General features: G+C 45.9%; 1 protein-coding gene across 2 annotated transcripts in view; it reads right to left on the bottom strand.

Annotated features, from left to right (window-relative positions):
* LOC144937049 (protein jagged-1-like) overlaps positions 1-27,876 on the bottom strand; it is a 119,333-nt gene that overhangs the window by 30,256 nt on the left and 61,201 nt on the right. For both annotated transcript variants that reach the window (XM_078864284.1, XM_078864283.1), the window contains exons 6-13: positions 25,186-25,316; positions 22,726-22,845; positions 21,671-21,772; positions 13,489-13,602; positions 12,336-12,449; positions 9,741-9,787; positions 8,927-9,100; positions 2,266-2,419 (exon numbers count right to left, since the gene is read on the bottom strand). In XM_078864284.1, coding sequence (XP_078720410.1) covers positions 2,266-2,419; positions 8,927-9,100; positions 9,741-9,787; positions 12,336-12,449; positions 13,489-13,602; positions 21,671-21,772; positions 22,726-22,845; positions 25,186-25,316 — 956 coding nt within the window. The remainder of the gene's footprint in view (positions 1-2,265; positions 2,420-8,926; positions 9,101-9,740; positions 9,788-12,335; positions 12,450-13,488; positions 13,603-21,670; positions 21,773-22,725; positions 22,846-25,185; positions 25,317-27,876) is intronic.

The following is a 27,876-nucleotide window of genomic DNA, read 5'->3' on the forward strand; positions in this document are numbered from 1 at the left end:
CTGCTCAACACGCAGCCATTCGGAGAGAGAGAAGTCACACTCCCAGAAAGTAGGAAGATTGTGGCAGCTGAACAGAAAAAAATGTAAGTCTAATGGATGCATGGAACCAATGGGTTTCACAAAACTCATGATAGGTTGCCTGTAAGTCCTCACGCAATTAAAAAAGGAGTGTAATGTTTGAAAACAGCTTCGACTTATAGCGCTACAAGTAAGCTACTCTAACTCCATACTATTATAATTAAAGAGGCAAAACTTTAAATAAATAAATTATTGATGCACGATGGACTCATTTAACGTGAAAGCCAAGTAATGGTAGAGTGAACGAGCAAGTGTGTGTGTGTGCGTATTAAAATTCACCATGGTATTATAACCTCCTAGCGACGCTTTGTAAAAACAATAATGCAGTGAACTTCACTTGTCACAGTTGTAGCATGAAATTTGAAGATTTGAAGCAGACTCTTTTTTTTGGCTTTTATGGTTCTTACAACTTAAATTGTGTAAATTCAGGTATTCTAAGTTGAAATAAAAATATACACTTCTGAAAAGAACACGTCTGAAATGATTATGCGACTCTTTCTCGATGAAACGCACCCCCCTCACACCCCACGCAATTAAAACGTGAATTTAGAGGTCCGAAAAATGCTGTAAATATTTGTACAAAATACAGTGCCCCTTACATAAAACCTGACGATCCGTATGCCTTACATGTGCATCAGCTGCCTGTTCGTTAAAACCTTCGGACTGTAACTCATGTTGATGTTGAGCAAGCTGAACAAACAAGCTGACCAACAACATGTACAGTGTTTGAGGAGTAGATTTCCAAATTCTTCTTGAACACCAGAGGCTGATTTTTATACAAAGTGTTATTTATGGCCTTTTCCTTTTCCTCCGCTGTGAAAAATTAAAACATCTCAGCGAGCCTCCTGCCAAAAAGGTTCACGTTGATTTAAACGGTCCAATATAAAATAACAATAACACGTAAAAATTTAGTAATGCTGATAAAATAAAGATTTCTATATCAGAGTGAAAACCCCGCACAACTATGATGCATTGCACATTGGGGGAAGAGAAAACCCACCCACCAGTTGTTTATGTATTAAATGATTTCACGTTCCGATATCGCTTAGAATAACCACAGTTTATCCACAAGTTCAAGATTGCAGCAAAAAATACTCGACGCTGTTTGAGGCCACCAGAAACAACAAACAGGGTTGCTTCTGTGGGTGGCAACCTGAACCATAATTAGTTAGAACCGTTATCCACCTTAATCTGAAAACGATACACACAATGTGGTCTATACCCATGCATAATAGCCTCGGGCAAATATCTTCCCATTAAGCTTCATGGACTGTTGGGCAAAGTGCTGTGAGTGAGTATCTATTAAGGTCTGTGGTGTGGGACAGCCCCATGATCTGGCTACATTTGTCTCCAGAGGGTCGATCTTTACACAATGTACTCAGCGCTCCTTTAAGGGGGGGGGCGGTGGAGGGTGGTGGGGGGTGGTGGGGGTGGTGGGGGGAAGAAAACCAAGAGAGGTTCAGACTCTACTTGCAGGTTTTGTTAACCATGGCTGGAAATGTAACCCAGGTCACTGGTATTGCGGTGCAGGGAAGCGATTCAATGCACAGCTGTTCCACACCCATGCACACATACATATACACATGATGCACACTACTAGGCCACACACGTTTAGTCACTTAGTCATACAAAATAATGAACGTTTTCTTTTAGTAGCAACTTTGACAACAGATGCATAGCGGTCAATATAAACCACTGCTCATTCCAGCATTTGCAGCCTTCAGTTACTGCTATTAATCAAACGTTCTCTGTCCTCGGTTAAGGGTGTCTCAAACTAATGCAAGTGTCTGACGCTTGATTGATTGCTGTGGAAATACCATTAATGATACCCTCAACACAAGAGCTGGCTAGCATCACCTGCCCGCACGCTCCTTTGAGGCTGCGAGTAAGCCTTCATTTTTTTTACCTTTCCGTGCCAGCAGACATGGGTAAAGGTGCAGCCATGCAATGGCCTCCTTACGTCACTGCTGGCGGAAAGACGGCCACTACAGCAATCGCGTTCGTCTTCACTTCAGCACGTGCCACAAGGCACCAAAATATCCGCGCTTGTGTTGACACGCAAGGCTCCACGAGCATTGATTCGAAAAATTAAATAAATTACATCGATGGGCTCTTAGCCCTGCAGAAAATGAAGCAAAAAACTCGGGTATCGAGGCGACGATTGCGGCTGGGGAAACGACGACGTACCCTGGCAGGGCGAGGTGAGGCAATGGTCCTTCAGCAGGGTGCAATTTGTTCCTTCAAAGTTCTCCGAGCAGTGGCAGAAGTAGTCGCCGGTGGGGAGGTTCGCACACCGGGCCCCGTTCTGGCATGGGTTCGGGACGCAGAGGTCCACGTCCAGCTGAGGACAAAACAAAGACAAAGATCCCCCGTATATTCTTAACAGACTGTTGGGGAAAGTGCTGTTAGCGATCACCTATGAAGGCCAGAACGGCACACGAAGGGGTGGGTGGCCACCACCACGCCCAGTCGCCTTTGTCTCCCTAGTGGCAATGTTTTTACACACCGCACAGGTACTCATTTGAGGCTGAGTCAACCTAAGGGAGGCCAAGGACCGGTTTCAGATAATTATTACTGATGTTGGCCATTAGCGGGAATCGAACGCGGGTTGCTAGGTTTGTAGCGCGGCGCGCTAACCACTACACTACCGCTCCCCAGCTGAGGAAGACACACACGCGTAAGCGAGCAGCCACGGTGTTGACGCGTACGAGACATCAACTGTTTAAACAGAACAGGGGGTGGCCCAGGGGAAGTTCAGCTGCCACGCTTCCCTCTGTTACTTCCTTCCGGCTGCCAGAGCACCCCACTTGTTCGTTGTTCTTCTTAGAACGACGAACTAAGTGTACCGCCTCCTGTCCTGCACGATGTCCGACGTTGTCGCTCCACATCCTGGGAGCTTCTTCAGGAACTAAACCCACAGTGGGACGTCACACAACGGCTGACATTCTATAGCTGCGAAGGGTTTTCACGGTTGTGCCATCGAGCTCTCTGACACGTGTTCGGGATGTGCCATGTAATGTCTGGCATGATGTTCGACGTTTCGTGCTACGTCATGGTAGCTTCTTCAGCAACTAAATTCAGTTCCTAAAGAAGCTCCTAGCATGTTTGTTGCTCAAATAAACAACAAGTCACTGGAACTTGTGTTCATGATGTGATGGTCATGCTGCCATTTCTATGAGGCTCTGACAGAGTTCAATTGGTCACCTATATCGTCCGTCTGGTAATCTTAAAACGCTGACAAGTCTAATAAAATATTGCCAGGGGTAGCATTACACAGTCGAGGTTCATAGGAGATTACTTCAGCTGCTTACCGCAAACGCCAAGAGTGGGTGAATGCAGCCAAAACAAGCAGGTTAAGCAAACCAAATGTTATATTTTTATCTTCGAGATGACAAATTCCTCTGTGTGGTTCTTGGCTGCCTGATTATAAAATGGGTGCAGCTTTTCTGGCCAGGACATTACTTTTTGAGCAGTAAATGTACACAATCCCTTCAGGAGATGGCATTCTTAATGGACCTGTTGTCTTTTATACACTGTCTTCCCCAATTAATCAACTCTTGATATGAACGCAACACAGTGAGGGCCAATGACATTCCAGTAAGCGCGCTGTCAATTTTACAGAAGCTTCTTGAGGAATGACAAAATGCGGCGTTTTAGGGTAACACACTGGAAACTTATAAAAGCAGCTAACTTCCTTCAGCTATTCGCACATTACTTCAAATATTTATTGAAATGTATAAAAAATGTGTTACATTGCTAAATCCTCTGCAAAAGTTGAGTAAAACTAAGTTCTTGCTCAAGTATACAGCTCTGAACAAGTGGTGGAAATTTCACATTCCTCTGCCCGGGGGCAGCTGAGTTTTTTTTTTATATATAAGAAAACCACTGTTGACGTCCCTGCAAAGTGGTGCACTGATTTGATCGACCCAAGAGGGGATGATGGGCTGAGTCAAACTCCCATCCAGGATTTGAACTCGCAAACTTTCCAATTTGTGAGCCGCTCGCTCCTACCGCTGAGTCAGCCGGCCGATAACCCAGCTTTGCGCCTGATCCATCGCATTTTCGCAGACAGCGTAAAAAAAAGCGGAAATAACGTCACGGGTAGACAATTAATATGGACGGGACAAATTATTTAACAGGATAATTATTCGTGCATACTTGCAACGGTGTTCAGAAGATGACATAACCTAGAGAGTTGGGGATAGGGCAAAAATTATATTTACAAAAATCATTCCAATATCGGTAGGAGACCTGAGCACTTTATAATATACTAGTGGAAGTACCCAGCTTTGCCCGGGTGAAAAATATATTTCTTAAAAACCTTACATATATATACACAGATACTAAGGTATTGTCAAAGCCCGGTGGGCTGTTTGTACATTTCTCCACCAACAAATATATAAGAGGCTTTCACAAGTCCAAAAAGTTGTAGAAAGTGTGGGGTAAATAGTTGATGTCAAAAGGTTTCCGAAAATTGCGGTCTCCCCCCCCTCAAAAAATATCTTTACCCCTCGTAGGTATATATACTAACAACACCTTACATACAACAGAGGAAGTGGTATCTATTGACTCTGTAGTAGTATCTACTGACTGTACAGTAGTATCAACTGAGCCAGTAGTAGCAACTGAATGTGTAGTAGTATTTAGCAGAGGTGGGACAAAGTCATTGTTATGCAAGTCCAAGTCGAGTCGCAAGTCATCAAATTCATGACTCGAGTCTGACTCGAGTCCAAGTCACATGACTCGAGTCCACATCTCATAGGTGGGACAAAGTCATTGTTATGCAAGTCCAAGTCGAGTCGCAAGTCATCAAATTCATGACTCGAGTCTGACTCGAGTCCAAGTCACATGACTCGAGTCCACACCTCTGGTATTTAGTGACTGTAATAACTACTGACCATAGTAGTATTTACTGGGCCTACAGTAGTATCTACCGACTATATACTCGTAACGACTAACTGTATAGTATCTGCTGACTCTATAGTTGTATCCACTGACTATAGTAGTAACTACAAAATCTATAGCAGTATCTACTCACTCTATAATAGTATCTACTGACTCTAGTAGCTACTCACCGTGGTAGTATGTACTGACTGTATAGTAGTATATACTGACTGTAGCAGTATTGACTGACTGTAGCGGTATATACTGACTGTTTTAGTATTTACTATAGCGGTATCTACCAACTCGATAGCAGTATCTACTATCGCTACAGCAGTGTATACCGACTGAGGTCGTACCTGCTATCACTACAGCAGTGCATACTGCTGTGTTGGTACCTGTTATGATGACAGCAGTGCATATTGTGGTGGAACCTGCTATGACTACAGCAGTGCATACTGCTGTGGTGGTATCTGCTATGATAAGAGGAGTACATATTGTGGTGGTGGTACCTGGTATGATAACAGCAGTGCATATTGACTGTACTCATCATTCACCCTCACCATTCACCACTCACAACTCACCACTCACCACTCCCACTCACTATTCACCATTCACCCTCACAACTCACCACTCACCAACCTCCCTCACCAATCTCCCTCACCACTCACCCTCACCACTCACCCTCACCACTCACCAATCACCACTCACCCTCACCACTCACTCTCACCACTAACCCTCACCACTAACCCTCACCACTCTCACTCACCACTCTCCCTCACCACTCATCACTCACTCTCACCATTCACCCTCACCATTCAGCCTCACCACTTACCCTCACCACTCAACCTCACCACTCACCGTCACAACCACCACTCACCCTCACCACTCAACTTCACCCTCACTACTCACCATTCATCCTCACCCATCACCACTGACCAATCACCACTCACCACTCTCCACTAACCCTCACCACTCAACCTCACCACTCACCCTCAAAACTAACCACTCTCTCACCACTCACCCTCACCACTCACCCTCACCACTCACCCCTAACCGCTCACCACTCACCCATCACCACTCACAACCGCAACTCACCCTCACCACTCATCCTCACCACTCACCCTCACAACAACCACTCACCCTCACCAATCACCCTGACCACTCACCACTCATCCTCACCAATCACACCCTCACCAATCACCACTCACCCGCACTGCTCACCCTCACCACTCACGCTCCCCCTCACCACTCTCCCCCTCACTAATCACCACTCATAACCGCCACTCACCCTCACCACTCACCTCTCTCCCCCTCACCACTCTCCCCCTCACCACTCTCCCCCTCACCACTCTCCCCCTCACCACTCTCCCCCTCACCACTCTCCCCCTCACCACTCTCCCCCTCACCACATGTTAAGGGCGATCCTAAAGGAATCTACAACCTTCGATGATTCATTTGCGCGATTCAAAGAATCGATTCCTGGCGCATAGGAGGTTTCCATTTTTAATTACAGAGTTTTATTTTCATTCTTATGTTATGTTTTAAAGTTTTCAGGAGTTTTTACTTATATTTTAGCCCCGGTCAACGCCGGATATTTCCCATTCGTAGCAGTTTATATCAACTCTATAACCAACTAATATTAAACGGAAATAAGGCGATTCTAAATGAATCTACAACCTTCGATTCCTTTTCGCGATTCAGATAATCGATTCTTGGCGCGGTCGGGTTTAGAGTTCTAGTTACACAGTTGTATTTTCATTGGGATGTTATGTTTTAAAGTTTTCAGAAGATTTTAAATGTATTTTTCCCCCGGGCAACGCTGGGTATATCGAGTTTATACCACAAAGTCGACGCCTGACAGAGTTGCGTGTCGAGGCCTAGTACCGTGCAGAGCCTCCGGCCTCGCCTAGATTGCCCACTCGGCTGAGGCTGGGTACTGGGGCCGTTAACCCCCCCCCCCCGCGCTACAATAATACTGTCTAATCGCTATAATTTTATTATCTACCGACCCTATAATAGTAATTGCACACATTGGGGTGGGGGGGGGAGTGAAGAGGACGTGAAACTTTGATGAATTTACCTCAGAATCGCGTGTTAATGCGTGCGCATATTTTTAACGGGAATTCAAAATGGCGTCCACCCCGCAGCGAACGCGTTGCTACCCGTTGCCAGGGGCAACCGCCGTGGTCCGTGCTGGCCGGCGATAGTAAATAAATAAATAAAGCGTTAAATAAATAAATAAAAATCGCACTAAATCGATAATCGGTCCGATTTAAAGTTTAGAGACGAAAAATCGGAAATGCCTAAGTTTACCGCGGGGCCGGGGGCGTGCCCACCTGCAAAATTTAATCTCGCCGAACCCCACGGCCCGAGAGCTAAATCCCCCGGTAGGGAGCGTACGCAGACGGATGGACGGACGGACGGACGGACAGACAAAAAATGAATTATATAGGTTAGATATAACAGAGCAGCACATTCACATATACATTCAATGGCAGCAGCTGATTTCAACGAAAGTAGACAACCACTGGATGAGCATTAAAGCATTTTTGAAAGCCTCTTTTGAAAGAGGCGCACAATGTGGCTGTGAATTGTTGGTACGTATGTACAGTACACACGCGAGTGCTGCCATGGGCACACACGCAGCGAGCACAGCGTATGTGGCAGCCCACCGGGGGTCCAAGAATTTGGCCAAAAGTGAAAAATGTAAAAAATCTAAATAACTTGAAACACGAATAATACCTCAAGGAGATCAAGCGTGCTCTCAAGGTTGGAGGTCATCAAGGATACCAACCGTCACACCTCGCCATCACTACTTTCCCCCTGCTAGATGCGAAATTAAGACCTGTCATTAACGACTATAAATACATTTAAAAAGTATGAACTACTTCAGGAAATTATCTGTCTTAAATTAGACTTCTTATATTCTTGAAAATATACTGCCCTACTCTTAATAATTAATGTCTATAATTATTTAGGTTCATTGTTAATGCCCACAGAGTGCTTGATTGCCATTCCATGAGATTCATAGGGTTCTACAACTGTATGTTGAACTTTTTTTGCACCGCAAGGAGCCATCCATTTAGTCCGTACGCATGGAGGGGGTGTTAACCCAAATGTGTACGCTTGCATATGGGGAGTCTATTGGCAATGTGCGTATGCATAGAAAATGGGGGAGGGGGGGGGGTGAAGCCTCGATAATAATTTGTCTACATTGGCCTTCAAATTAGTTAGATAGTCCGGCAGTGGACTGTTTGCTTAAACACGTTAATATTATTCATCCTTGATCGTTTCTGCGTGGATTAAATATCGGCCATTCTATAGGATTCGGGGGGGGGGTCAAGTTTTGATAGATTTTTGCATAAGTCCAAAATGGATGGCCCCTAAGTAGTCAACCGCGCTAATCGGAGGTGAGGAGCAGAGTTCCAGTGGCTTTCTAATCTCTGAAGGAAGAGCGTTCCAGATGGTCGCAGAAGCGCAATGCAGTGAACGTCTTTATTTGATGGTTAGCCAAAAGCCGCTGTGAAAATAACTGGAGTTCGCATGATGGTTGATGCTCCTTTACAAGATCCGCAAGGTATTGTGGTTCAGTTGTGGCGAGCACTTTGCGTGTAAAGACTGCACAGGTTGCGCTGCTGTAGATCTCTATAGCGTGATTTTTTGTCGTGTCGTGTGTTGTTGGGCACAATATTCCACGTTTCGCTACACGTGCCGGGAACTTCCTTCAGTCAGTTCAAGAAAAAGCCTCCAGCATGTGCAGTGAAACGTCGGACATCACGCCAAACAAACACATGGTACAGTCCGAACACACGTTGGACAGCTGTTCTCAGGGTTCGTCATCAACGCCAGAGCCTGGCGGACGCAAATCCACGGCATCGTTGGGATTCACAGGGCTCCATACACGTGCCTCAGGTGCGCGGATGGGGATCGCACACCTCGCTTCGAGAACAAACGCAGCACTTACTTCGCAGCTGTCGCCGGCAAAGCCGTCTGTGCAAATGCAGTAGTAGGAATCGATGGCGTCTCTGCACTGGCCGCCGTTGAGGCACGGGCGCGAAGCACACTCGTCCACCTCCGTCTCGCAGCGTCTGCCTGTGTAGCCCGGCTTGCACTCGCAGCTGTAATCGTTCGGCAGGTCCTGCGAGAGTGGGACGACGTTGTACCGCGACGTGTGGAATATTGCCGTTTGCGGTGTAGTCTACTTTGCATTTACTTCGTTTCAGCGGTGTTTTGCGATTGTGTTTCCCATCACAAATGGAAACATTTCATGGCACAGTGCTACAGTATTTAAAAAGAAAAATGAATTCTGTGTAAGTATCTCCGTGAATGCACTTTTCGAATAGGTGCTCGCTAACAGCACTTGCCCCTACAGTCTGTGAAGGCTAAATGGGGGATATTTATCTTTATCTTTGTACTCATTAATAAGGAAGCTAAGTTAATGGGGAATTTAAAAATGCTGTGAGCATTAAGCTGCAATATAAGTCTTTACTCTTAACCATTAACGGCGTCCGTAATAACAAGCCCATGTACAATTACTTGGGTCAAGCTGCAGAGGCAATAACCCACAGCTGTAAGGAGGCAGTATGAGGCTTTTGGTATTATATGCTCCCCCAACATGTATATGTATAAGACTTAGGTTGCAGTCTAAATACACGTAAAGTCTCATGTCCTAAGGCATCGGCGCCCAGAAGACGATTAATTGTAAGTGAATGCACATGACGATGAGACAATGCAATGAAATGTCTTCAGAGGAAGTGTGTTTGTGGGTCGAGATTTACCTTGCACGTTCCTCCATTTAAGCACTTCCCCTCACAGTCATTGACATCTGGTGAAATGAAAGAGAACAGATAGAAGATCGTTACTATGATTCCTAAAAATCTGTCTCTAAGCAGGCAATAGAGGGCACACGTGCATTAGGTGTGTTGCACATTTGCAATGCACTAAAGATTGGAGACCTCTGCATATCGATGTGTCTGTGATTTTTTGTATGTGTATTGCTTAACCAATCAATTACAAGTCATGAATTACTTGACAACCCATCATTCTCAAATTGAATATTCTCCCAACGTCCATTATGGATATGGGATGACCAGGGTACAATAAAACATCTATTGGGCAGCATGAAAATATATATCAATCGACCACATCAAGTCTCAAACCGGGTTCACCGTCGTTCAATATCCCCCCCCCCCTTTGTCAAGGCACGTGTTTGTGGCTTGGAGACATTGCGATGAAGTTATGGCCACAGGAAAGAGAGGTAGAGTCACATTTGCTGGTGGGGGGGCTGTTAAATGACAAACACTTTCAAGGTCATCGCGTCACTTGGCACAGAATCCAGAGGCAAGTGTTTGTCGAGCGCAGGCCTTTAATGAGGCCTGGCTCGAACGGCCCAGTGTCGCCATGGAATTGTTTACGGAGCACTCCAAAGGAAAGCCACCTCTCGCTGGCGGAGCAACCGCATTAACAACACAACATGCCGGTGCGCGCCGGAGCGTGGGCATTCATTGGTGGGACACTTGGTGTGCAGTGTTCCGACGCAGGGAACACACCCAGGCTAATTCTGCAATCCAGCCAGGTGGCTAATTGACACAGTGACCAACTGATGAATTGGAAAGTTGCATGCTTTAAATCCCCCCAAAGGATCAGGTTTCTCTGTCATAATTCCAGGGCTGATAAAAACTACTGCTTTGTGTGGGAGGGTGACAGTGCAGGCTGATTATGCCATGGGACTTTTGATTGTTTTCCTGGGAATTGGTCGATTTTTTCCCGAGTATTTTGTATGTGGGAGGAAATTGGAGTATCCGAAGCGTGTAAAGGAAAATAATCCCCACAGTTAGGTCAAGGACCTACTTTCTGTTCTGCCTTGCACAGTCAACCTTGTAGGCATGCTGCAAGGCATCTATCAAAAATGTTGAATTACATGCGTGTGCCACCGCACCTGACAGACCAGAAACCCAGGAATACAATCAGTTTGGCCCGGACATATCGAGATTGCAGCGAACATTCGATGGGCTTAAAGCATCTAAAATAAGATAGCGGCTCTGTTTAAAAAGCCAATTAAAAAAACCCAACAACTGGGCAGATACATCTAACAGGAGGATGAACGAGCATTCCTACAACGTATTTTTGCAGGTGGACCACCACAGTGAGGGCTTAGTGGGTCACGAGTCGGGTTTAAGCGTTCGAGAACCATTTTGCGACAAAAAAAAAAGAGGCGAGTGGTGCGCAAACGAGAGGGCTGTTGAGCCCTGCGCGTGCGACTCGAGTGCGCGCGGCAAAAGTGCAAACTCATGAAGAAGACGTGGTGATGATGGTTTTTTCCCTCCCCCTTTGCGGTCAACCGCAGCACCACTGCACTCGAGAACCACCACCAAAATTAGTTACGTCGTCAGGTGACACAAAGGAATTTTCACATCTTAATTAGGGAAATATAAGCTAAATATCACTGCTTTCCAGTTATGTTGGAAACATAAATATGTGGTAAAGAATTCAAGCCCCACCCCACTCCCTCGTGGGCTGTGCCGGTTAACTGCACTTGCCCCAACAGTCTGTTAAGGCTATACAGAGGATCTTTGTCTTTGTGTAGGCGTGGGAGGGCAGCACCAATTCTGATAGATCACTCGCTACTGATGTTAGCCGTGCACCTGGAATCAAACTCGGGTCACCGAGTCCATAGCGCACGCTTGCCACTGTACCACCCCTTTGATATATAACAATAATAGTGATGAAAATTCCCACTTATACATTTCAAGGTATTTCATATTTGGAAATGGTTGGTGGTTATTTTACAACGCGTTTGAAGTTACACGACATGAAATTTATTTGCCCTTTTAACTCCCGCGACAGAAACAAGCGGCCAGTCAGCAAAGTGCCGTTGTCCAAACCTGTTCATGATTAACCCCCATCCCCCTATTGTGGTGCATCGCAATGACTGCTCGAAAGAATGGGCTTTGCTGTATCTTAGAATCCTGCTGCTCAATCCTATACATGGTACCCTTTGCACCATGAATTGCAGCTGTAGATTTCGAGCGGCCATAGAATAACTCACGTGGCCATAGGATAATCAATGCATGAAATCATACACAAATAAAACGTAATGTATGCATTTTTATCGAATTATTGTTACATGCCTTGTTTATAGATGGATTCTTACATGCCTTGTTTATAGGTAAATAGGCAATAAATGTGGAATGTTTGGTCAATGTTGATTCAATTACTCAAAGCACGTGCCAAACGTTGGCCTGAGGTTGCACGTTATACTGGGTAATTGGGCGAAAGAATAGCATTGATTTCAGCGTCTATCGAAATGCACGTCTGTGTTTTTGTTTGACACCGATGATGCACGTGGGTGTGGAGGAGAGAGGTAAACCTACCAATGTCACAATTCTGTCCAGTCCACCCGGGCAGGCAACCACAGTAGTAGCCTCCGAAAAGGTTCTTGCAGGAGCGCGCGTGAACGCAAGGGTTGTCATCGCACTCGTCCGTATCTGTAAAAAGGCCGATGCGCAGACACCGCCAACGTCACCTTCAAGCACGCAAGGTGCTCATTGGAAAGGAAGGATTCCTTCGCACCTCCCTGAGATACGGAGGCGCGACGAGCTTCGGTAGGTGGGATTATGAACTAATTCATAAACTATTTTTTTTACCAGGTAAGGCCCACTGAGCTACATAGCTCTTTTTCAGAAGCGGCCTGGCCACAAATGATAGGTGAACAAAGTGGCTATCGTGTGGACATTTATAGCAGCCAGATACTCTAAACGCACGTTGATTTTAAATGTAGAGGGGTCCACGCGACCATGGGGTGAACATCCAAACTCCAAATATACAGGCGTCAGGGTCGGGATTGAACCCACAACCTCCTGTATGCCAGGCGAGGTAGTTAACATCTTGCCACTGTGGCATTAGCTTTGCTGCAGCAAACATGTTGCGGGCTCCCCCCCCTCCCCCCTCATCGGGGCACGTGACGCAATGTTAACTTTCGCATTGTTCAAGCTTCAAGCTGGCTGGCAGAGGGTCGTACTCACAGCCGCAAAGTTGCGAGTCGAAAATATCTGCAAAGGGGTCGGGTCAGCCCATAATCCCCCACAGTGGGTCGACAAAACAGGTAACTTCTTGTGGTTAATCAGCAGCGCCTGTTTTATGGAGTGACTGGTCCCCACCATATGAATGTGGAATTTATCCCGCAGGCTCGGAATCTCCAATGGTGATAAGCACCACCCCAATTTGTCTAGTTTATTGTCCTTCCCCTGCACCTCCGATTAGCAAGGTTGGCTACGTACGGTGCGAAAAAAGTTCAACATACATACAATGACATTGTTACCAATGAGACACTAGGAGCTTTGAGTATTATATTCTAGATGGTTCCGTGAGCCTTGGGCATTGGCACCGAACCTGAAGAATACCAACAGCGCTTTGGTCAGCCTCCGTCTACCAAATGTATTGACGCTGAGCCTTCAGAAAAATCCTATAAGTGCCGACGATGTGAGTTCGGGCAGGTGTAGAACTCGTGCTCTGGATGTCACCTACCCACTAGACAGGTGTGCCCTGTCCACTGTGGAGGGCAAGTGCAGCGGAACCCGTTCACCAGGTTGAGACAGGTCCCTCCATTACCGCAAGGGCTCGACGAGCACTCGTCAATGTCTGTGGGTGAGAGAGAAGAAGGGACAGCTGTTCACGACCAGTCAAAGTACTGCATCCTCGATTGCGATGATGAAATCGGTGGTATGACAAGGTAAAGGTGCGGTTCTAGGTGCCACGGTGGCGAGATGCTAACTCCTTCACCTGGTATGCAGCAGGGGGTTCATGGGTTCGATCCCAACCCTGACGCTCCTTGGCATTCATAAGCATGTGTTTAGAGTATTTGGCTACTATCAATTTCCATTTGATAAGCCACTTCGTTGAGCTATAAGTTGTGGCCCAGGTCGCTTCTGAAACAGAGCTATCTAGCTCAGTGGGTCTTCGGTGGTAAAATATAAAAAACAGTTTTTAGTGTTAGTTTACATGCCCCCCTCTCTATGTGGCCAGACTCCCGCCATTGCGACCCCCTTGCCTGTGCCGCTCGCCACTGAACCGCCCCCCCCCCCCCCCACAGTCGGCCCCCTCGCCTCTGGCCCCATCACAAACACCCCACAGCGTTATCGCCCTGGCACGGTGCACAACCAACCGGCATTTTAGAAAAATGTGGTGCGATCGCCAAGGTAATGGCTTGGGGAATTGGAAACAAATTGATGCTAATGCTTGCATAACCTTGAGGATTAAATCGGTGTAATGACTTTAATAAGATTTCTCCCCTCATTCTATTTTGCATTTCATTTTTTTTGTCTTTAATGTTACATGGGTTTCATGGCTGGATTAATGGAAATAACAGACGTGTTTTTGCAGTAGGTTTTCAAAGTTAATAATGATTTAATCTCAATGCCCAAGCCAAATTATTTTTTATTAAAGTTTGAATGTTGTCTTTTCACCTGTGTACTGTATGTACTCTAATCGATGTTTTCATCTCTCTTTCACAAATAATATAATTCGAGCACACATCTCTTGTCAGCACACTTTTCAGCGATTTTCTTTCCATATGTTCCATCAATGACCGTGTTTATGAACCATATGTCTGAGCAGGTAGTGTGCACCGATTAAATAAGGTTAATAAACCGTATAACACGAGACTGGTCAATGTGTCTTGAGCATCTGTAAACTGATCTGCGTAATGTAATAGATATCTAAAATAACAATTTGAAAACGATACACTATTTCATGCCCTTGCCTTCGAAGGAACACGTTTAAAATGCACATCTCATGACAATAATGTAAGCGCAAGCATATTGACAGCTAGGTGAAGACAAAATACGTGCTCGTCACAATTCAAATCAGGCCTGTGTTGAATACAATTTGTTTTCTCGATGTTTTTCTTAGAATCCGCGCGTGACAGACACCGGCCCATATTGAAAACAGCGAGCACCCTCGCTCTGAGGCGTTGTGGGAATTCAACAAACTCCATTATCTGCCAAAAGGTTTGGGTTTAAAAAAAAATTCTCACCCATGTGAGAAACCCACAGTATTGTTACGATGACATTAAGAATCAAAAGGAAGTTTTCACAAAAGCACTTGAAAATAATTGAAACGTAAAAAAAATATTTAAAGCGGATGTCTTTCAGCATCTTTTTCTTCTCAAGGTGTGTCAATGCAAGACATGTCATTTCGGACTTCAAAGGAAAAGCACGTAAGAATCTGCTTGTGGTATCACTCAAAGTCATTATCAGAACATATTTCTATTTGCATGAGGAATTTGGTAAAAACATCCGAATATATACAATATTACAGACATAAATGATCGTACAAGACGCCGGAAGACGTGCCACATATGTCATTTACATCCGGTTTGGCGAAGTTCGCAGAGAGAAGGCTCTCATGTGGCCTGTATTGCCCAGCTTGTTTCCTGGTAAAACATTTTAATAAATAACTAAACAAACAAATTCACGAGTCACATTTTGTTCTACTTCTTCCTTTCAAGCAATCTTTACCGTAGGAAAACTACAAAGCTGATGATGGACTTCAACCTCCATTACTGAGCATTGGTTTAAATGTTTTTATGGCTTTACTGCCACGTTGTGGCAGCGGCATGTCTGGGGCAACTTAGTGCAAGTATTTGCTGTAAGTGTGCCCGTAACCCAATAAACATTTCTTGTCAACATTGGTTCAGCACCTGATCCCCTCATGCCTTTGTGGCACAGATAAGCACACTTGCACACGTGTGAATTGCGGGAGGGCCTCTAAAGTGAGTGGAATATGCCTGTGAGCTACCCCTCTATAGTGTATGCGTCGTTGTTGGGAATTATGGGTAAGGGCAATATAAACAGAACTCAATTCTCCATCTCCAAACGGGAATACAAATATGTTTTAGACAATCTGCCGAATGACTTTCCACGCCAATATTGTCCAGAAGAATGTGTTAATGCGAGCAAACTTTGGACTGGTCTTAAATTTCTGTGTCCTCATCACTGCTGCCAATGAGATCTAGGTTATCAGATGTGTGTAGCACGATGAGCGAACATTTACAAAACATTTTTTTTACCATATTAAGGCCCACTTTACCTATACAGCTCTTTTTCAGAAGTAACCTGGCCACAAATAATAGCTTAACGAAGTGGCTTATCGTGTGGAAATGTATGCCAGCCAAATACTCTAAACGCATGTTGATTCTAAATCAACATGCAAAAACGGGAGGACCTGGATAAAAATCCACACGACCACGGGGAGAGAGACATGCAAATTCCAAATATGCAATATGCGTCAGGGTCGGGATGAAACTCACCACCTCCTGAATACCAGGCGAGGGAGTTAACATCTCGCCACCGCAGCACCCCTTCTGCCATCGCTCCACCTCAGCATGTTTGGCCAGGCATGCGCTTCTCTAAGGTTAGGTAGAAGTGCAGCTCTGCAATGTCTTACTCACGCAACTGCAGGCGGAAGGGCCTCCATTCATGAGCAGCGCTAGTGAGCTGGACATCTTGAAAGAGGTGGACGTACCCACACTTCACCCCACCACATGCTACCTGCATACCCATTTACACTCCTCCCTCAGGTTGACTGGGCCTCAAAATGAATATCTGTGAGCAGGAAAGGGAATGGTTTGGGCCACCATGAACAGCGATGGTAAGAAACTATACAATTTCTGGCTTTCAATGCATTCAATGTGGGGGATCCTCTCTGAAACAAAAAGATACTGTTCTGTTAAACGCAAATCATTCTTCTGCAACCCCCTCCCCTCACAGCCACCAAACAAAATGCTACTATGCATTGAAGGTTACCACTGAAAGGGCTCCACTGCCATGTTAAAAGAACTTAACTCTTCTAACACTACAATGGGTGAAAGATACGTTTGGAGATTAACACTGCCCACGCCACGTATTGTTGTGCTTTCTTTCGTGCTTAAGGGACTGAGAAGCGAAGCACAGCCCTTCGTGCGCACGCGCTTTTGTCCACGAGGGTGATTTGTATCGCCATGCTAAACACTCGACTGACATAAACTCATCGGATTATACTGCTGGACAGGAACACAACAGGTACGCGAATTTGCGCGCGTACTTATAGAACAACGGAGCTCGCATGCATCGTGTATTGGTGAGCACACCAGACTTGGCATTCGTTGGGCACATGCTGTGGTTAACCACTCGGCAGGTCGTGTGCTGTGGAGCAGAGTTGTGGGTACGCCCCATCTATTGCAAGACGTCTGGCTATCGTTGAAGAAAGAGGCCCAATGGCCCTCTACAGGGACTCAACGGAGCTCCCCTGAGTGGGAGGCCCTTCCACAAAGCAGTGGTGTGAACAAGCAATTGCAGGGCTGCACCTTCACCATTTTAACTTTTTACGAAAAGAACCTGATGTCATGTCACCACTGATGGTGGATGTAGCGGCTGTCTCGTGACTGGATGGGTCACATGAACACATTATGAAGAATCACACGCATGCCCGTATCATGAAATGTATCGGCATGTCTCCGGGTGGTATGTAAACATTAACCCCTATCCCTGACCCCACGTACTGAACTCCACACAGATTTTATGAATTGTCACGATTCTGAATAACAATTTAATGTTTTTTTTTAATACAACAAGATGAGTCATTGTTTTAAAATGTCTCATCTTGTTCATCCCATTAGCCTCCACATACCATTAGCTTAATTTAATTGTGAGTTGCATCAACAATAAATAAGAGATAAATACACACGTCACTTAAGGCGCACACAGAGAGCTTAAGAATCATATGAATATATCAATCCACGTAATCTTGCACCGTGTGTACATGCGGCAGTGAGCTCAAGTGCTTTTGACAACTGGTTGAAAGTTTGGTTTAGGTTCCTCATTCACCATTAGCTCTGTCTGAACAGGCAGTAAAATGAATGAAACCAATTAAAATTGGCCCCAGTGATGAAATAAACATTGCGTGTGTGGCCTGACCACATCATCCAGCGTCGCTCCACCGTGGGAGAGTGTCCAAACAGCCTGCAGTTGTAGAGCTTATCCTACCGCTTGCCGACAAACTCTTGGCGTGCTCTAGCCCGTTGATGTATCGCAATGTTAGTTGTGTTTTTTTTTTCTTCCCAAACTCAAAATTGGTCACGTTGCGAGATTGGCTTAAGCGCTCGCTTGTTCGTATGTGCGAGCGCGGTTTCACTATTGTCATTAAACGTGAGCCAAACAGATAATCGGGTGCCGTGTCTGGTCAAAACACGCGCCTAGAATTTTCATCGCGTGGGATTAGTCCATTAGAAGCAATCAGGGCACTGCGTGTGCGTGCGCCAGTGCAATCCTCAGGCCATTCCTGTCAGCCACGTTGGCCAGTGGAGTTTGGGAATACAAATTTGGGAAAAGGGGAAGGCAGGACAGGTTCAGAGGTGGCTCGCCACTGATGTTTGCCCTGGCCAGGAATCAAACTCAGCTGTGTGTGCTCAGAATGCAGTCCACCAGTGCTCCCCCTGGCAATGCAGAATCAAAGACTAAACAAACCCCGAGTCTATGGATGTGTGTCGCCAAGCGGCGGATATTCAGTGAGCTTGGAACAATTCACCATGCTTGTGACTCAAGAAACAACTTTCTTATTTTAGCATTCTGTTAAATGTAGCGCCTCGAATGGCTGCAGGGTTTCACGTAGCCCATTGCATACAACTTATACAAATGGAATATGATGGATTCCTAAACAGGCAATTCGATGCTTGTATCTTGAGTGTGATAATCCACACCAATCCACAGCGAAGGGATGGAAAAGGAGATGGAGCGATGTAATCAGCTCGAGTGCCGGTGCTGGGTAGATTATTACATCGCAGGAAAAATGGTGGCAGCTTAGGGAGTCCTTCATCTAGCAGTGGATTGACCATGGTTGATGATAATGACCTACACATCCTTGTTTTGAGTTACTGACATTTATTATTTACACCTGTGCATACCTGCTTGTCCCGTCGTGCCAACGCACGTAAACGCGTGCGTGCATGCGCACGTGCGCACGTGCATGCACACGTGCGCACGCACGCATGTGCGCGTGCCCAATGGCTATCAAGTGTGGCTTCCCAGAATTCCAGTATCAGAGGTGCCTTCGCCTGTCTCCGTAAACAGATCCCCACCCCACCCCACCAAGCCCCAGAGCCGGGCACTCCTGTGCGGGGATGTTGGCACCCCTTCTTTTCTTTCTACGCACCTCACCCCGAGCCCTTCAACACGCACACCACCGTCGCTAAATCACCTGGCGCCCAATCACGATTTTTCAGCCTCCCCTTCCAAGACTACATCTACCCCCGCCTTCTCCTGCTCCTCCGCATATGCAAAGGATTTTCATTCCACACGCTAAAGAAGAAGAAGAAAAGCCAGCATCTGTAACTCCTCGCTGTATAAATACGCGGGGGTTTACACGACAAGGCGGCGCAAGGCGGAGGGCATCGCAGCTTGTTTGACAGCATTGTTAGTTTTTACGTGGCAGTTTGTGAGAGCCGTAAACCATGGTTCCAAGTAGCATTACCGGCACTCCTGAGCCTTGTGATCAATGCAGATAACAAACAGGAATGGCTCTGTGTTGCGTTACCCCTAATTCATAGCAGACACACGACACCATTTTTGAGTCCATAAAATTTAAAACCAAATCCATCAGTGAAGCAGCATTGCATACGGCGGAGCACGAGCGTGTTTTTTTTTAGCTGCCCACGTAGAAAAATGGTTTGGATTTTAAAGTTTCGCAAATGGCATCGACGAGTGCGTCTGTGTTCTCTTCTCGTGTCTCATGTCACAAACATTTTCCAGCAGTCAGGAAAAACAGCTCGTGTGGCATGCAAATGACTCGGTGGGGACACTACATCCGCAGAGAATGAATGAGTAAAATTGTGTCACCAAATCTGCTCTTAACGTTTGCACAATATCGTAATTCTGACCTAGATTTCAGAGATGCACAATTAAAGCATTAGAGCAATGCAGCGACACAAAGCCTCAGCTATGAAAGCGTATGTCGCTTAAAATAAACTGTGCGGCTCTATTGGAGGAGGTGTGAAACCAATCGGATGAGAGCATCTAATCAGTCACTCCAGAGATGAAAGAAAAAAGGGATCTGTTCGAGTGCATTTGATTGATGGAAAAAAATCTCCTGAAAAATGCACTCACAAAACGGTGATGACATCATTTAATAGGGCATGATGACTTACAATTAAGACGTTGTATAACTTTTACAGTGGCACGGCCCTTCGCGCACTGTTACCCGAATTCGATCCTTGCCCATGGCGAGTGAGTGGTGACTGAATGGGTTCAGCTCCCCACCCCCGTCCCACACGCCAACCCATCAGCCTCGCGAAGTACGGTCAAATAATGCCTACAACCAACAGGGATGTGGGGAGGTGTTCATTTTGCAGTCTATTGACAAAGGGCTGTTAAAACAACCTTTTCAATGTGCTGCTATGTTTGTGCATATACTGTCATTGGTTATTTTCCTGCTTGTTTTACAAGTATACCTATAACAACGAGCAGTTGTGTTGTGATGCACTATTTCAATCATGCTGACAAATATATATTATTAAAGTAAATTTCCTGCTGGATGAAGGCTGCCCCACCCCGCTCCCCCAACATCATGTCGGTCGTGGGGGAGTTGTGACCGTACTTCACCACACTTCTCAGTGTGCGTTGGTGAAGGGTGGTGGCCAGAACCGGTTACGATATCACTCGCCATTGACGCTGGGGAATCAAACTCAGCGCAGCACGTTAACCACTGCACCTCCACTCCACCTTTGACAGAAGCAACAAAAATAAAAGGTATATTTTAACATAGTATAACTTTACACGCTATGCTGTGAAGCCACTGATGCGAGTTCGCCTATCAATCACACAGCTGACATCAGTGGCAAGTGATAGCAGAATCAGTCCGGGGCCCCCATCCCTCTCACCAACCGAAATTGACTGGTACGGCAAAATATGGTAAAACAAAACCTCGTGATTGATATGGTGGATTGATAATAATGGAAGGAAATTGTTGAGAGTCGTTATTTTGCTTGAAAACTGCGCTCCGAGAATGCAGCTGAACAGTCATGCGCGGTGGCGTCTCAACTATCGGACGCTTATTACAAAAATGTATACATTTAGTATTTATACCATTCAGTGGGGGAGGAGGGGGGCAATGTTGCTGTGTCGTAATCCCATTTCATCAATTTGCAGGTAATTTAGAAAATGTGCACAATGACGGTGGCACAAAATGTGGCATGCCCTGTCCGACTGACGTCACGGAATCTTTAACGTCCACTGTGAAGCAGACGGCACGTGGTATGTTACGGTTGTTAAATCCAGCAGCGTAAAACCAGGGCTGCACACCAGGTTCAACTCACGTACGACTGCAAAGAGCGGCGACCTCGCTATGGGCTGGGCAGTCATTGCGGCCCCGGATCGAGGCCGAGTGATGCTTTCAAGCAAAGTCTGGTCATCCTCGCAGCAGTGGCTATTGGCTAACCATCGAACAAAGACCATCACTGTATCACGTCCTTTCAGATGCGCTTCTGCGGTTGTCTGGAACGCTCTTCCTTCCGATATTAGGAAGCCACTGGAGCTGTGAACTTTTAAACTCATTTCTTTAGAACTGTTTTTAGTGTTCAGTTTGTTGTCCTTCCACCACACCTCCAATTACCACGGTTGGCTATGTACGATGCGCGAAAGAGGTTCAACATACATACGTGCATGCACTCTGTGCCTACCTTCGGTGCAGTTGGCTCCGGTCCATCCCGGGGCACAGAGGCACTTGTAGCCCGACGGTGACCCCACACTGGAGCCGCCGTTGGCGCACCACGTGTCGTTAACTGGCAACAACAGACGAGAAGGATGTCACGGCTCGGCGAACAAACACAACGCCGGTGGGCATCCCGCTCGATGCAATTTGAATTCGTGCATAAATTCCCGGATACGATTTCAAGGCACCTGGAAATTAATGAGGCCTCTCCAGTGCAAGCAGCAGCGCTCAAAACACATGTATTATCCATAGACGTGGCTCAACTGTACGTGTGATGTGCTGCACGAAGTGTGTAGCAACAGGTCTGACGGTACTCCAAAGGTGTGAAGTTAATCACGCCGTTTCACAACCCCTCTGTCAATTCACTGCTGGATGAAGTTCCTCATCATTACATGTTGGTCGTGAGTGAGCATACTGTCACGAGGTTGGTGAAGGTATGTATTCCAGGACTGCTTCAGACATTATATATCACAGGTATCAATCCCACCATTACTTTGCCTTATAGTAAATGTCAGAAATGAATGATGATAACTGGGTCGGTTGGTGACAATGCAGGGCCTTTATCTGTATGTATGTACGTTGAACTTCTTTCGCACCGTACGTAGCCAACCGTGCTAATCGGAGGTGGGAGAGTGGTCACGGAAAGGTGGAGGTGTTCCTCAATGACAAATTTCACATGGACAGTTGCTGGTCTCGTGGCCAAAAAACGAAACAGCTGCCACCGTGCGCCAGTCACACGATCACTGACCGGCTGACCGGATTGGCCTGAGATTGCACAGTGGGGGATGGGGTGTGGGGGGATCCCAACTGAAGCACAATTCGCCAACGTGCCAACAGGTGCGCGTTGATAAAAACCCACCACACACACGCGGCTATCAAAACGGTCAGCCGCAGTCCGCTCCGGGTGCCAGAGTTGTTTTTTGAGGGGCGACACGGGGGGAGCGCTGGCAGGCCGGCGTGGGCACACGCCGCGCGCCGCGAGAGCGCGCGGAGTTTCGCCTGACGGTATCCACCGAAACTCACCGATCTCGCAGTTCACGCCGTGGTAGCCCTTCTGGCAGTCGCACTTGTAGCTGTCCGGCTGCGCATTGGAGCAGCTGCCGCCATTGCGGCACGGCTGGTGGTTGCCACAGTAGTTGAGGTCTGGGAAGCGGGGAGATTTGCGCACGATGAGACCAGTGGTCTGCGCTTAATTACCAGCGGGTGTGCAATGAAATAAAAATGCACTGCCAGTGATTGCAAAGAGCAGCGATGCTAACAGATTTGGGAGACCAGTTTGTAATTCATTCTAAGTCACAGTTTGTTGAGCAAGTATCATTATCAGCAATCCTAGCCACTGATTGTTGTGTGTAGGTCACTGTGCAGCAAATGAGTAGCTAGTGCGGTGTGTAAACATTGCCTTGATAGGTGCTCACTAACAGCACTTGCCCCAAAAGTCTGTTAAGGCTATTGGAGGGATCTGTGTGTGTGTATATAGACACACACACAGACTGTGTTAGACACACAAATGAAGTGAACAGCGAGAAAGACGAGAAAGCTGTATTTGTGGAAAGTTTAGCTGGCTTTTGAAATATGCAGCAGACATTAAGGCTATTCATTTATTCAGAATGTCACGAGCAGAAGCAAGAAATTAAATCCGAAACATCTACATTCGTCGCACACAAGTAATCCCGCACTTTGGGAGCCATGGTTGGTGAATCGTGCAGAATTCATGGAGTGCATGAAAGTCCCAACTACGGCAGCTATTAGAAGGCAACAAAGCAAATAGGTCAGTTGTTTACCCATCTGTACAGAGTTATGAGTGTTTTTTCCAACCGTGAGTGTACGTATTTTCTGCAGGTTCTTCCATTTCCTCTCCCTAATACAACAGCCACAAGGAATCGTAGAGACCTTCCTGGATAATTGTCGAATGGCTCCTGATCGGCGTCGCAGCGGTTGGCACCCTGTGCGCTGAATCATGAACATCTTTACAAAAGAGATGTTCTATCTCGAGAGACGTTACAAAAGAGATGTTCTATCTCGAGAGATGTGACAAAAGAGATGTTCTATCTTGAGAGATGTGACAAAAGAGATGTTCTATCTTGAGAGATGTGACAAAAGAGATGTTCTATCTCGAGAGATGTGACAAAAGAGATGTTCTATCTCGAGAGATGTGACAAAAGAGATGTTCTATCTCGAGAGATGTGACAAAAGAGATGTTCTATCTCGAGAGATGTGACAAAAGAGATGTTCTATCTCGAGAGATGTGACAAAAGAGATGTTCTATCTCGAGAGATGTGACAAAAGAGATGTTCTATCTCGAGAGATGTGACAAAAGAGATGTTCTATCTTGAGAGATGTGACAAAAGAGATGTTCTATCTCGAGAGATGTGACAAAAGAGATGTTCTATCTCGAGAGATGTGACAAAAGAGATGTTCTATCTCGAGAGATGTGACAAAAGAGATGTTCTATCTCGAGAGATGTGATAAAAGAGATGTTCTATCTTGAGAGATGTGACAAAAGAGATGTTCTATCTTGAGAGATGTGACAAAAGAGATGTTCTATCTTGAGAGATGTGACAAAAGAGATGTTCTATCTCGAGAGATGTGACAAAAGAGATGTTCTATCTTGAGAGATGTGACAAAAGAGATGTTCTATCTCGGGAGATGTGACAAAAGAGATGTTCTATCTCGAGAGATGTGACAAAAGAGATGTTCTATCTCGAGAGATGTGACAAAAGAGATGTTCTATCTCGGGAGATGTGACAAAAGAGATGTTCTATCTCGAGAGATGTGACAAAAGAGATGTTCTATCTCGAGAGACGTTACAAAAGAGATGTTCTATCTCGAGAGATGTGACAAAAGAGATGTTCTATCTCGAGCGGTATTTCTGGATGCAATATTCGAATAAAACAAGATAGGAAACCAGCAACCCTGCTTCGATTCCCAGCCATGGTTAACATCTCTGGTGACTGATATACAGAACTGGTCCTTCCCTCCTCGCCAATCCACAGTGATCGGGCGTGGTGAAGTATGGTGACACAACTCCCCGTGACAAAAGGGCTGTGAATTATTATTATTATGCATGTTGCAACAGCTGTGCTCACTTCCGATAACGTTGACAGCGATGCTCATCACATCGAATGATATACAATTATGACGGTCATTATTATACGAATCGCTTCCCCCCCTCTCACCAACAATCAGCACTGACCAGTGTTGTGAAGTATGGTAAAAAAAGCCCCCACAACTGGCATGGTGGGGGCCTTCACCCTTTGGTGGCTTGAGAATGGCTGGAATTTTTTTCCTACAAGAGCCTGGTAAAAGGTACCAACCGTAATAAGGGAGGGGGGGGGTTACGGAAATTCCGCAGATCGAAGTCCGAACTCAGTGTTCCTGGGTTCTGGGGAACGGCTGGAATAAAATTTCAACGCGCCTTTGCGAATCATACGTTAAGCAAAATTGATGAACACGAAGGGGAGAAGGGGAGGGCGTGCTACTAACCTTTGTCGCAGAGCAGGCCACCCCAGTTGGTGTCGCATCGACACTCCCAGATCTTGCTGCAGCTGCCGTGTACACAGCCAGGGTATGGGATGCACTGGTCACAGAAATGGCCCTGCCAGCCATACTGGCACCTACAGGCACACACGCACACACAAAGACCGCCCGTTTAGCCTTAACAGATTGTTGGGGCAAGCGCTGTAAGCGAGTAGCACCAGATGAAGGCCGGCACAGCACACGAGGGGGGTGGGTAGCCAACACCATGCCCAGCCACATTTTTCTCCCCTCTGGCACTGTTTACACATTCCACCAGGCACTAATTTGAGGCTGAGTCGATCTAGGGGAGGCCTAGGACCAGATCAAATAATCGTCACTGGTGTTGGCCATGAGTGGGAATTGAACTCGGGTAATCGGGTTTGTAGCGCAGCGTGCTAACCACTACACTACCGCTCCCCACACACACGCAAACACTCGCAAAAGCACAGATCACACCCCATCTAGTGTCAAACAACTGCAGGGAAAATTGCAATTTAAGGACGCTATTTTATGAAATAATTCATGATTTATGTTTTTGAATTAACAATATAAATGTCAATTACTAATGTATGTTATACAGCATCTAAATTAATCTCCAAACCACCGTAGAACTCGTAACGCTGCACAGTTGTTGCACCGAGGAGCGGGAAACCACAAACGGGAATGACGGCAGAGACAGAATCGGCGTCAGAAATTTCCCAAGCTCTGTGGTCCTATCTTTGGATGATTTGGCCAACAAATTATGGTCAATGTAGTGACCTCAAGTAGCTGCAGATAACACATGAACCAATTACAAAAAACATATATAAATTGCCAAAACATTGAATTTTACACGGATGGTTTGATGCAGCTACCATGAGCCTAATGACCGATATTAATACTGTTAAGGCTGGCATGGTACACACCCACGTTGGTTTTGCCCTTCTAGTACTTTCGTAACCAACACTGTCGCAGTGATAATTTAAAGCTCTGTTGACCTTAGGGAGTTTCAGGTCAAGTTCAGATCCCAATTCTCAATGGTATTGAGTAAGGCCTGGCATCACATTCATTTTGTTATCGGAAAAGCACACGTACATACACATCTACAAATACAAACACACACCAACAAGCAGTGTTCCCCACTCCTCTACCCTTTGTCCCTGTACAATATCATTCTTGTTGTAAAGTGGCATTTTTATTTTATTTTACTCAATATATTTTTATTTTATTGCTTTGGCAACTTTATTGATGAACAAAAACATTTGCTGCGAACGCCGCAAGGAGACGCACGTGTAGAGCGTTCTAAGCTCGCCAAATGTGTTGTTCATTTGTTATAATCGAGACGGCCGATTCTTGTGGACAACAGAGAGGGCAAGCGAATCTCTCGCACGTGTTGGTCCGATGCGCGGACACCAACGCATGCGTACGGACGCGCGCATGAGCACAGAGAGACTCCACCGGGTGGAGCGGGGAGGAGAAACGCAACGCAGTCATTTAGACCATTTCACTCCAGGGGGGCCTTCTGCCACCTTTTGTGCAGTGAACAATAATACTGACAACAGGGACAAAAAAAGCACAACTTGATTACAAAGCACGTCTTGGAGGTCCCGCACCTCCGATTATCAGGGTTGGCTACGTACGGAGCGAAAGAAGTTCAACGTACATACATTGGGAGGTTAATTCGATGACAATGGAGGGGAGCATTTTACACAGCCTTTTAATATTTTAAGGGGCGTACATTCTCGATGAACAAAAAACATGGCTTCTCAGCGATGGATCCAGAACAGAAACTACAACAAAATAGGAAGATTATTTGAAGCAATCAAGTTGTATTTAAGTTCTCACACCATAAACGTTGTTTTATTCCTCTTTCCTTGCAAACACATCGAGAATGTCGTGTGCCCTCGCATGTTGCCTTCTCATACACACGGTCTCACCGTAATCGGGCCACCCTTACAGAACAGACTCGTGGGCTGCACCCTTTGGGTTGCACTCTCATGCCTTTGGATTGCACCACTCTTCGATTTCACATTAACATGCTAATCTCTCACATTAACACAGCCACTTCCGTGCTCTCGTCGAGGAGGCCGCTCTCCTATCTTACAGTTACATGATAATTTCTCACGTTAACATCACTAGCCCCGGCCACTTCTTTATGACCCTTGGGCTACACCCATTTCAAACCTTTTAAAACAGTCTGCTTCAGCAGCAGGCCACGCTTTCCCACCTAATGACGGACGCTTGTGTTGCGCCCGAAACGTCGTGATTCATTTCATTTCCACCTATGTGACTTTACCGAAAGAACCAAAGAGTATGAATTCCTGCAGTCACAAAAGCTTCAAATCAAGAATGATTATCTGTTAAACAATATTTGTGAAAACATAAATCAATTACCACTTTACTCGAGCATTTAAATATCAGAACTGGAGGAAATCACGATGGGTGTAGCAATACAATACTCTTCGCAATATTTAAGATTTGGCGTCACAATTTTATTTAATATCTGATCAAATGTGGCAGCCTCGAGTAGATTGAGGAGGGTCACATTAACCGATTACATAGATCGTACATGAATCTAAAACCGTTGATTCTTACACATGGAAGTCGATGCATGCAACACGAGTTTAACAATCGATATTAATCGGCGTGTCGTTATATCCCTTAGGAATTGATCACTTC

Source organism: Lampetra fluviatilis, chromosome 18 (genome assembly GCF_964198595.1).
Source record: "Lampetra fluviatilis chromosome 18, kcLamFluv1.1, whole genome shotgun sequence".
NCBI lineage: Eukaryota > Metazoa > Chordata > Hyperoartia > Petromyzontiformes > Petromyzontidae > Lampetra > Lampetra fluviatilis.